This window comes from Sceloporus occidentalis, unplaced genomic scaffold (assembly GCF_023333645.1).
Source record: "Sceloporus occidentalis isolate IW3139 unplaced genomic scaffold, rSceOcc1.0.p SCAF_55, whole genome shotgun sequence".
Classification (NCBI taxonomy): Eukaryota; Metazoa; Chordata; class Lepidosauria; order Squamata; family Phrynosomatidae; genus Sceloporus; species Sceloporus occidentalis.
Window position 1 is genome coordinate 1949030 of NW_028317035.1, and position 12219 is coordinate 1961248.

The 12219-nt window shown below is 40.0% G+C and overlaps 1 protein-coding gene across 1 annotated transcript in view; it reads left to right on the forward strand.

The window, feature by feature from the left end:
* Positions 1-543: 543 nt before the first annotated feature.
* LOC149287903 (phosphatidylinositol 4-phosphate 3-kinase C2 domain-containing subunit beta-like) overlaps positions 544-12219 on the forward strand; it is a 59294-nt gene continuing 47618 nt past the window's right edge. The window contains exon 1 of the mRNA XM_089492271.1: positions 544-991. Within this exon, the coding sequence (XP_089348397.1) occupies positions 544-991 (448 nt within the window). The remainder of the gene's footprint in view (positions 992-12219) is intronic.

Sequence of the window (12219 nt, forward strand, 5' to 3'; positions counted from 1 at the left end):
GATGACTAGTTAGGGGCTGCAGGAGAAAGAGCAGTCTGAGAAAAGGAGAGTCTGAGAGAAAGAAGAGTCGGAGAAAGAAGAGTAAGAGAGAAAGGAGAGTCGGAGAAAGAAGAGACAGAGAAAGAGCGCAGTGAACAGAAGTGTCCTGGGTCAGGAGACTCAGAACAAAGCTGCGCAAGATGGCGTTCGGGAGAAGCCTGTGAGCTGAGAGAGGTTTCCCAAGAATGTGCTTAAGTATCCCTTTTGTTTTGTATTATTATCAAACGTTTTCTGTATGTTATATGTTTTATAACCGGTAACAGTAGCCTAATTCAATATCAATATACATTTTTCTATACGTTTGTATTTGTGCTTTATTCGTCACACATTCCCTAAAAGAATAACCCTGTAAGAGGGTCAAAATTTCTTACATATTGGCGAGCCAGGCAGGAGGGATTTAGTGTGATTTATGAGTATATTTATAAGTGTATATATTGTGTGTTGAATTGGGATAGTGTTCGGGTTTTGCATATACAAATTTCAGTGAATTCTGCTTTGTTAATGATGGAGGGTTTATTGAAAAAGGTTGCTAGGGCCACAAACCCCGATGGTATTATTCAGTATATAGTAGGAACCTCAGATCCATGGTTCCAAGCTCAGGAGTATGTGGCCAAGGCAATTTATGAAAAGAAATTATCCAAATCAAAGGGGAAAACTGTTCTGGATTTTGCTGCCCGTTGGATAGCGGAGCAGTACAAATCAATGAAAGAGCAAAAAGAACTTTTGGAAGCAAAAGTTGTAAATTTGAACATTGAACTTGAAAAGTGTAAGATTTTTGCACAGAATGCTGCAGCTTTATGTGTAAGCAACCAGCAGACTTTGCAGGAAAATGAGGAATTGCGTAGTGCAAATGAGCGGCTTACTCAGAGGCTAAGGGATGCAGAGGGGGAGATTAGGACCCTGGCAGCTTGCAGTAAGAGGGAGGCTGATCGTGTGCATTGCACAGCTAATGGTAACACCTTAAATGTACAGCTACAGAAAAGAAATGATGTTGTGGCTGCAGTCAAAGTGTTAAAAAATGATGATGTGAATGAAATAGATGGGCAAGGTTTAGATGAGAAGCACAATAATGCTAATCATAAAGTCATCCGAAATCACAGCAAAACCATTGCAAAGCCTGTGTCTATATTAAGCCCCTCGCTTCAGAGACAGTTATATCAAAGCAGGCTCCAAAACAATCAAGGACCCATAGGTAAAAGGGAAGCCTTTAAATGTTTTGCTTGTGGTAAAGTAGGGCATTTTGCCAGAAATTGCCACTCTCGCTCTGCCAAAGAACACCATGTTCAGGAAAGAGCCATGGTTGATAATTGGAGGCAGGGAGATAAGATTTGTTTTAATTATACTAGGTGGGGATCTCAGGGAAGAGGTAATGGTGTTAGAAAAGACTACATGAAGCCCTGGGTTCCTTACAAGGTTATTAAGGCACACAAAGAAAGAGTAGAAAAAGAGAAAAATGAGCTACAGTGTAAAGTAACAGAGTATATGAAGGAACTGGACACTGTAAAGACAGAAGTGTCCAGAATAAAAGAAATGCTAGGAAACAAAAAGATAGCTAAATCAGAAGAAAACTAGTGTGCTCTTCTAGATTTGTTGTAACATATGATGCTAATTTATTTGTTTAAAGTTTTGTTTTTCAGACAAAGAGACGATACTAAATGAAAAAGGAAAAAAGAAAGGAGACAAACCTGTGAGGAGATCGGGACATTAACACGTGTGATTTCTTGCAGGAAATTCAAAATATTAATAGAGGACCTTAATATCTATTTTTATTTTTCTTAAGGATAAGCCTCTAAATTTGTTCAGTACAGTCAGGTGGGCAAAATTTCAAATGATTTTTGTTTTATTAGTTTAGGACGCCTGCACTGCCAGCTACAGATACCTTAATTTTTGTTTGTTGCTGGATTAAATACATTTAAAATCATAGATTAGGTGAATTGTTGCCAATATGGGGTTTATGTTTTGATCACAGTGGAGAGATGTGATTATGTAACATTATTGTTGGTCTTCAGCAGTATATATTTTTGCTGCTCTAGATTTTTGTTTTGTTTTAATTTTTGGTTACAAACAAAATATAGCCTCAATCTGATTTTTATTCATATTTCTGAATGGCAACAGACTTTTTATATTTTATTTTATATAGATTGCATTCTGCCAAGACATTGTGAATGTAATGGTAGCATTCAGTCACCTTTTTGTTCTCTCTCCATCTTCGTAGGGATTGGTTAAAATTAACATTCTCAAAGTGGATGCCGAAGACACCACAAGGTTACTGTTATGGGAAGTCTTAGTATTTTAGTATCTGTTATGTACTGTATGTATGCTTTGTGTATTTTATGTGTTTACAATGTTTTAGATCTGTAAAACCAGATATTAATGCTGAGACAAGAAGGATAAGAGAACCACTAGTAATTTGGGCAAGATAACAATACACACTTTCTGTGTAGAGTATCTTTTAATTTCCAGAAGCCATGGGCGAAGTATCAAACACCTTCAAGGGCTGAAGCACAAACCCACTCCAGCTATACAGGTTTCAGTAAACGTGCGCAAACACCTTCACGAGTATTACCACTACACACATTCAATAAACCGAGTTTCTCTCTGGTGTGGTCTCTTCGATACACTGTGTAAGTGAACAGCAAAGGGAATGCTGTTGGTGTGAAAATACACCAGATGTCACGGTGGGGAGAGGTCAGAGGCCTAGAACAAGGCATGCAATTTGAGGGTTAAAGGAAGCTATGGTGGGAGCAGCGTTGGTGGCACAGGTACCTGAGAGTGATGGGAGTGAACACAAATGGTTGCAGTGATGCCAAGTCTGTGAGGGTAATGGAAAGTTAAAGATATGGCTGAAGGAATTCAAACTATTAGTGAAAAATGATAACTGTGAGTGCCTCTATGATTTGGATAAAATATGCCTTACAGTACCCTAAATTTTAAATATCTGTGGTTGTCAGGTCACTCGTGTCTCAGTGAAAACATACAATCTTCAAAGCACACGTGGTAAATGTACTCAGGGCCGGCCTTAGGGGTGTGCGACCTGTGCGACCGCACAGGGCGCCATGGTTGCAGGGGCGCCTGACTGGGACTTAGATTAAAGCATCGTTTTGTTTTTTTTTGTGTTTTTTTTAAAACTTTATTTAACATCATTCATGTTAAATAAAGTTTAAAAAAAAAATGATGCTTAAATCTAAGTCCCGGTCAGGGGCGCCGAGCGGTTGCTCGTGAAGTTCTCGGCAACCGCTCGGCGCCCCTTACTCTCCGTGACTCCGTCGCTGTGCCGGCATCTCATGTTGAGCGCCGGACTATTCCGGCTCTCAACATGAAATGCCGGCACCGCGGCAGAGAGAGAAGACGGATGCCTCCCGCTCTCACCGCAGGACTCCGGCAACAAGGTAAGTGGGGGGGGGGGGTGTAGTTTGAAGGGTGTAGTTTGAAGGGGCAGAGGGGGGGGTGTAGTTTGAAGGGGCAGAGGGGGGGTGTAGTTTGAAGGGGCAGGGGGGGTGTAGTTTGAAGGGACAGGGGGGGTGTAGTTTGAATGGACAGGGGGGGTAGTTTGAAGGGGCAGAGGGGAGGGGTAGTTTGAGGGGCATGGGGGGGTAGTTTGAAGGGGCAGTGAGGGGGGCGCCAGAGGAGTAGTCCGCACAGGGCGCCACAACGCCTAAGGCCGGCTCTGAATGTACTCATTTATTTGAGAGGGCTCATTTTCTATGGGAGTCATTCGCCCTCTAGGTGGGGACTGTAAGAAATTAAGGGTGCCTTTAAAATGGGACATTACATTTATTGCATAATGTTTTGCGGACGATTTGGGTTTCTATAAGGTGAGATATCTGGTTTTACAATGTAAGGTAATTTGCATAGTAATGCATTACAAAGGGTTTGGAACAAAGGCTCCAACAGAGGTGGGATACCCCACAGGGGGTCAGACAACTGAAGCCGATGTATATTAACATAACTGTGTGCATGTTTGCATAGACTACCTGTCTCCTCCATAATTGGGTCATACAGGAAATGTCTGAAAAGAGGGGTTGGGTGAACCACTTTCTGGGAGGTACAAGGAATTCTGGGATGACTAGTTAGGGGCTGCAGGAGAAAGAGCAGTCTGAGAAAAGGAGAGTCTGAGAGAAAGAAGAGTCGGAGAAAGAAGAGTAAGAGAGAAAGGAGAGTCGGAGAAAGAAGAGACAGAGAAAGAGCGCAGTGAACAGAAGTGTCCTGGGTCAGGAGACTCAGAACAAAGCTGCGCAAGATGGCGTTCGGGAGAAGCCTGTGAGCTGAGAGAGGTTTCCTAAGAATGTGCTTAAGTATCCCTTTTGTTTTGTATTATTATCAAACGTTTTCTGTATGTTATATGTTTTATAACCGGTAACAGTAGCCTAATTCAATATCAATATACATTTTTCTATACGTTTGTATTTGTGCTTTATTCGTCACACATTCCCTAAAAGAATAACCCTGTAAGAGGGTCAAAATTTCTTACACCATCCAAGAGGCAGTGGCATGGCAGATTCAGAAACTGCCTTCAGAAATCTATAGAGTCCCTTCGGGAAATGGATGCAACAGATGGATGATAATGTTAACCTCATTAACACCAATGTATTTAATGTAATATTTATATATATATATATATGCAATTACTAAGCCAATAAACTTTATAAAAAGAAGACCCGCTGAGTGCATCAACTTTATTTGCATGCTGTATATACTTTTGGATTGTTAGCACCTGGGCATATTACAACTGTTTCCAGTCAAGTGAGTGCGTTATATATATATATATATATATATATATATACATATCAGTGCTGTGTGTTTCTTGTGCATAGCACTTGGTAACTGAGGTGCCCAGTGGGGTCACTGACAGCGACAGAAATGTAAGTTGTATGGATGATGGGAGAGGGCATGAGTTGTAGTGTGTGTGTTTGTATGTGTGTTTATGTATAGTGTCCGTGTGTGAGAGAGAGAAGAGGAGCTGGAGAAAGAATGTGCATATGGTGTTAGAACCTATGCATGTTATTTATGGGCTATAGGTAGAAATACTGCACGTAGGCACCGCTGACCCTAGGCTCAACTTAGACTGCCTGCCACAGGTATATTATTACTTATTGCACAATGATATATATCAGATCTATGCCAGCAGAGGCAGTACTGACCCTATAAAATGTACAGACTATATATATATATATCAAAATATTTTGCAAACAAACGAAAAGTTACATGTTGTGGGGTCTGGTGTGCACTATTGACTACATGAAAACCTTCCTTCACCTCAGTAAAATGGGGGATGCTTGATGTACAGTACGTCTGTGGCTGTAGTTCAGCCACAATCCACTAGATGGCGTGGCACGTGGGCGCAAGCTATTGTTTGCCTGTGCATCGTTCAGTGTGCTCACTGCTGCCTGCACACCCTTCTCCGTCTCTCACCCTTTCCCAGCTACCCCCTTTTCTTCGGTGGGATTGCTTGTTCTTCGAGGAGAACGCTCAACGCTAGCCTGTCCTGGAAAACCCTGATCCTGTGTGCTGCGTAAAAGGCCAGGTGAGGAAGGGCTAAGGCGTGTAATGTAGGTTCGGATGTAAGGCTAGATAATGGGACGCCCGGATGCATGGTTTCGGTACAGCCATTTCCCACAAATTAGCCTTCATGAAGGCACCTGCGTGGAGATTGGGAGGGTTAAGCCGGGTGACTCCATAACAGTAAGTAGGGCGTGTTTGATAGATACGCAACCATGAACTGCACTGCAGTGTGAGTATGTATGTATGTATGTATGTATGTATGTATGTATGTATGTATGTATGTATGTATGTATGTATGTATGTATACATTAAGCAGACGTACACAGGGAGACAATGCATAGGGCATGAGCTTAGTGCATATTGTAACATTGTATAATAGTAGTAATAGCTGCAGTGTTCCTCACACAGACGTGTTGCATATGTGGGTTGTCTATGAGTTGTTAAACTGCTATGGGGCTCTGGTGCTGTGTCGGTTTGACTGTGTGTTGGGAAGTGCTGTGTCTGTTGTATGGTTTGTGAAGGTGACAGACAGTGCTGGTATCTGAGCAGGGGACTCACACACCGGCCAGCAGCATAGCAACAGTGTTTATCCATTTTGAAAGTGTTGACAAAGGAACCGGGTTATTCCCTTCGGGATGCGTCTGCTTCACAAAGGGATCCTCACATGTCCAGGGAGCCCTTTATCATCATCATGTGAAAGACTATTTTACAGTGCAGAGGCCAGTCTCCATATCCACTGTGGCAGCTACTAGCCATCCTGTCTCAGTCCAATCAACTTATTGCCTAATTAACATCCAGACAAGTCAAATTGGGTCTGTACTTTTAAAGATAACGTAAACATTTATATTGAGAGAAAAAAGTACAGCTATTTTGCTGTTGTAGCCTGAAAAGTCTATTTTGGTCGCTGTCAAAAAAAAAAATCTAGTCACATTTGTGCAATCGTTGTTTTCATGAGTTCTTTTTTTATTGATTTGGGATGAACTCCATTTAGTAAAGGTTTCATATTATTTACACATTGTGTTTTAAATCTGAAGTTGATGGCAGGGATATAACTGCTGCAAAATTAGCTGATTTCAATGGACGCCAGTTTCATTATTTGGGCGAATCTGTGATGAGTAAGAAAATGGCTTAAAACACTTGTTGACAAATCCAGGTTTGGCATTTCTGCGTACTTCAGGTTGCGAGGTGGGTGTATCTTTCCTGTATTATAAATCTGAAAAGTATTGTGCGTTCAGGTTAAATCCTGCAATACCAGTTTAGAGATTTCTGTGTACTAAAGGTGAGTATCTTGTGTAACGTGTGTGTATATGATAAAATCTGATATCCTGCAGTTAATCCAGCCTCTGTTTAAGGGGAATTGCAGGACAGTATAAACAGTGCATTATTTATATGGCCAAAAAAATAAAATAAACTACACAGGCAAAGCAACAATAATTAAGCATTCTGTGTAATGGCAAGGAGCAGTCATTGTTTTAGTCATTTTGGCTTGTGTATGGATACTTGTTTTATGATAGACCCAACACTTGCTTCTTGTAGTACATTATGTAAATTCTGCTTCTATTCATTGTTTACATATTCTATTAACCTCACTTAATACTCAGATCTTTTTTTGGGAGACGCTAATAGATTATTTTGTTTATTAAAAACAAGAACGAAAATAATACAAGTTATCAACAGGGTTGACAGTAAGGATCTCACTGACTGTGGCGGTAGCATCACATTGTAGCGTGTTTTTTTTAAATATATTTGTACAGAATGGGTTGCATATTGGGTTACCTTGTGCATACTGACTATTTGCTATAAGGATAATCTAATTTAACAGATAATTTACAATGACAATAATATTAACATACGTTAGTACACACTGGTAGAGAAGGGGGAGAGGACTCTGGTTTTAGGAGCTTACAATCGATCTGGTGTTTAAATGTACCACTTTAACAAGGTGCAGGTGTGTCATGCAAATGCTTTACTGTTGCTTCCATGTTTATTGTTAACAATTAGACCAGAATATTTATCTGTATTAAAAACTGTTTTTTTAGTGCAAACACAATGGTTAGGCTAGGTTTCCACGCCCATTAAAACGCCAATAGCGCCACCTGGCGTTTTTTTTGTGAAAAAACGTTGCAGCCAGATGTTAGCTGTTCTTCAATAGGAAATCGCAGAATGCCATATCCACTTGGCGTTTTTCTGTTTGGCGTTTTTTCAGTCCTCTTTGGCGTTTTTCTGCTTTTTTGGGCTCTGTGGCAGTTTTTCAAAATCGCAGCATGTTGACACTCTGGCGTTTTTTGCAAGGAAATCTTGGCGTTTTTCTCCAATAGAAGTCTATGGGAGAGAAAAAACGCCATGAAAAAGCCATGTGGGTTTATTGCCTTGGCGTTTTTTATGGCGTTTTTTCCACAGTTACAATGCAGAGGATGGACCCAGTATCTGTGTGTCCTACGAGAAATAGGCTGGAAACAAACAGTTTCACACAAAACAAAGTTCATATTGAATTCTACACCATTTGGAACAAACATGCCATTACAAACAAACATACGCAACGCATCAACTGGATCCTGCGTGCCAAAAGCAACAGCAAACAATTTGCACCATCATTTGGGGCCAATCTTCCTATAGGAGCAGACATTCGGAATAAAGCACGCCTTACAAACCACAGAAAAGTGACAAAAGGGTCCGCCGGGGCGTTTAAGTAGAACTCTACCAAGTAAATGACATCAGGGGGCAGATACTTGCCATTTATCCTAATCCCTTTTAGCTGGGTGAAACCTCTAACTTGTAAAGGCTGGAAAAACTGCCTAAGGTCAAAAAAAGCAATTTCCACAGAAAGGCTAAAACGCCAGAAAAAACTCCAGAAAAAAACGCCAAAACGCAGAAAAATGCAGTGGCAGTTTTCTTGGCGTTTTTCATCAAGAAAAAAAACGCAGGACAAAAACCCAAGTGGAAACCTAGCCTTATGCTAACAATTGTCAGCCATAAAAATGTTAAGGAGCCCACATTGTTAGGCAAATATAGGGGCAAATATTACTCACTGGAGTGTGTTTTAGCTAATGCCAATATATACACGTTATTGGGCACCAGCTTTGGGGCAGACCTTGTGAACCGTTCAAGGTATTATTGAATTGCTTACTTGTAGAAGTCAGTCATCATCGATAGCACATTGTCAGTGGTCTCAGAAAAGGCATTTAATGTGTTTAGTCACCATAAAATATGTGACCTATTTTCTGCTATTTCCAGTGGCTGTAAAAATCATGTCAAAGCAATACATAATATGGAGCCTTGCCCCCCCCCCATTCCCCTGCAAGGCAGCAATAAAGACACGCCGACCATCATGGTTTCCATTTCCATGGTTTCTGCCTTGCAGATGCATCAGGGATTTTGCAGAATCCTGTCATATGTATTTTCCCTTTGCCCATCTCCCAGATATTTTCCGCGCCGGAAATGTTCTCAGCATTTGACGTATTTACCACCAGTCAGCTCCAGTGCTGGCTTAGTGAACATTGTGTGCAGAGGTCTATTGCCACGTGTTGGAAGTGCTACTATTGATTTTAATTGGAACGCTTTCCTGCCACTGATTACTATGCATTCTTTAATTTTGCGGTCAGATAAGGTGTCTGCAATTGCATGGAGGGAATTTTTAGAACCTCCCCCTCCAATGTTTCCCCCCCTTCAGCACCTATGAAGGAGATGTACTTAACTAAATGTAACTACTGCTGCTTGTGCCCAAGCGGTGTACTCACCGTCACTCCTACACTGGCTCTGAAAGACCTGTGCAAGCACAGAAAGCACTCCTTAGCTTCAGTGGAATTGCTTCCTGCCACTGATTGGCTGCTCTGGAGCTACAGGTTCTCCCAAAGGTAACTATATCTGAATATAGTTTTTATATATATATATATATATAAATTTTTTTTAATTTTTTTTTTGCGGGGCTTCTTAAAGTATATGTGTTCAAAGGGTACTATAATTTGCAGACTGACGAACCATTACATTAGGTAAAGGGAGCCCTGCTTGCAGGCTTACAATCTGTAGATGAAGCAAGGATTTGTACAGAGGGAGAGGCAGCATCTGCTGCTGTGATGAGGCAGTAAAACAACCTTATTTGGCCAGCACATCACAAGATTCAGAGCTCTTGTTTTGATTGCTTAATACGAAGGGCATGGATTTGCTCCCCCGAACACATACTTGGCTTTCAGGGCATTGAGCAATTAGATTTTTATCTGTTTCCTACTTGATTTAGTAAAATTAGCTTTGGATTATTATTCTAATAGTATAACTCTTTTTTTTTTGTCACAAAAATCGAAAGAGATATTGCAGTTATTCATTGAAGTCCATATGATTATTATCTTTTAATAATCATTATCTTGTAACCAACAATTTATGCAGCCCTTCTTACAATACATATTCAAGAGTAATTACAGAACTAGTATTAATAAACTAAGATAGACATTAGGTTAAGGGGGATAATTGGAGTGTCCCAATAAGGTGGCTTTACAGTTAACCTGAAATATCTGCACTGTATTGGTCTCTACATTCTTTTTATGTGCCACCCTTTTAGTGAAAAACATTTTTTTTTTACATATTTTTAATTGTACCAATGTGTCTGTGAGAACTATAAAATTATTCAGTGTTCCGAGGGCCAGATTGCCACCAGCTGAGGAGAGTTCTCAGTAAATCCCTGTTTACCGGAGCTCATTTTAGAATAACATGTTGCGTAATGACACCGATGTGTGCATACTATAATTTTGTTTTTAATCATAGCCTCTATGCTTGAATTCTGCATGCTGACCTCCTAACCGAAGCCGGAAATGCACAAGGTTAAAATATGGCACACCTTTTTAGCGGTAAAAGGCACCAGCTATTCTGGTCTGGTCGGAAGCATAACACAGGTTGTTTTTTTTAATCTGAAAAAACTATTTTTAATTTATTTTCAAATAATGCAGGCTTTAGGGAAACATGTTAGGGTTTGACCCCCTATGAGGTACTGTTCCACATCGTAAAAAATGGTTTGCAAGGACCACTACTGGAAATATGGCAGCTGATTCCTAGTACATGAGAGCCAGCCAGAGTCATGTGATGGGGCAACAGGGTACGCTAAACCTGTTGAACACACAAGCTAAAATTGGCTAACTAGCTTAGGTCCTTTGGGGACAATAAACTATTAGTTATGAAGAGGTTAAGGAACTCTATATGGAGTATCTATATGAAGTACTTTAATATGCATCTTTCAGAAACAAAAAAACTTATCTCACGTAGAAGCCGCAGCTCTGCAACGGCCCATTTCCTCTGTGGCCTGAGGATTCTTGCCTTCCTTAACATTTTTTGAATAGATTTTTTTTTTTTTAAGACAAATAATCATAAATTCCATAACCTCATAGTCTGGGCAGCGTGGAAAGTCAGTGTTAGATCATACATGGCAATATAAGATTGTATATCAAATAAAAGTGTTTGCTGAGAATGGGAATTATTAAAGAACTAGATGAGCTATTAGTGCTATACTTGGCAAAAGGTCCAGCAGAACCTGCTTGCAGACTCGTTTGGCCAACATGATTATTTCACCGAGTTTGTTTCTGTGAGCAGCTGTGATGTGCACTTTAGATTTTAACTAATATTTCACTAAAGCTTCTGTCTAAAATACATTTGGATTTGTTTTGCTGCATTAAAAGAATGTCAGTCATAATGATTTTTTTTCTCAAGCTTTTACATTGCTGTGTGGAATCTATTCCATTAGCACGGAAAATGACATCTGACCACAAGTGGACAGTGATTAGAAGAAATGTACCGTCCCTTGCCTCTGGGAATAATTCCCTTGTGGTGGCGGGGGCATATTTAGGTCGATGACCCTGATGTGTTTTAAGCCATTTGAGATAAGCCTCATCTTGGCTTAATGTGAGGTGTTTCACCTTTTTCTTGCAAAAATTCCTTAATGTATTGTTTTTAGCTTTTATTATTATATTTTAACCCTGCTGTTTGTCTCTTATACTGCTTCCTTTTATGAGTAGAGTTCTGAAGATGTGTGAGCTGTGTCAGTCATATAACATTGATTGGATGACACGTCACTGCTAAAGGTTGTTTTGGCCTTTCTTTAATGATTCTGCTGACAAAAGTGTTTAAAACAACTAGACAGAGGAACTGTTTCCATGGGAGTTACTTCACTTTTAAATAATACACTATTATCAGGACATACTCATAATAATACATGCTAACCCTCCTTTCCAAACAGACTTAAACCTCCTTGGCTATACTGCCCTCCACCGCATCCACTCTAGTTATCACTTGGCACTTACAGGAAAGCTGGTCAAACCCTAGACTGAATATAAGCTTTTCAAGATGGCTTAATAGGGATAGCATAAAATGACTATCCCTAAGGGCATTTATATTTTATTTATTGATAGTTTGTATTCAGACTTTTCCTCTTAAAATGGGGAAAAAAGAAAAAATATATATATTTGGTATCCCATTTTGTTATCTTCCTTTTAGCACTTTATTTTTCAAAAAGTTTTTAGTTTATTATACAATATCTGTAATTGAAGGAGTCCTGTTTCGTACTAATATTGGGAAAGAGGGGCTTTTCTACAAATAAGCAGAGTAGTAAAGGTCTCATATAAGCATGGGAGAAAATGCAGGCTTATAAACATTCCCACAGACATTGTGTTGAATTTTCCGCTTGATTCATCTACAGAG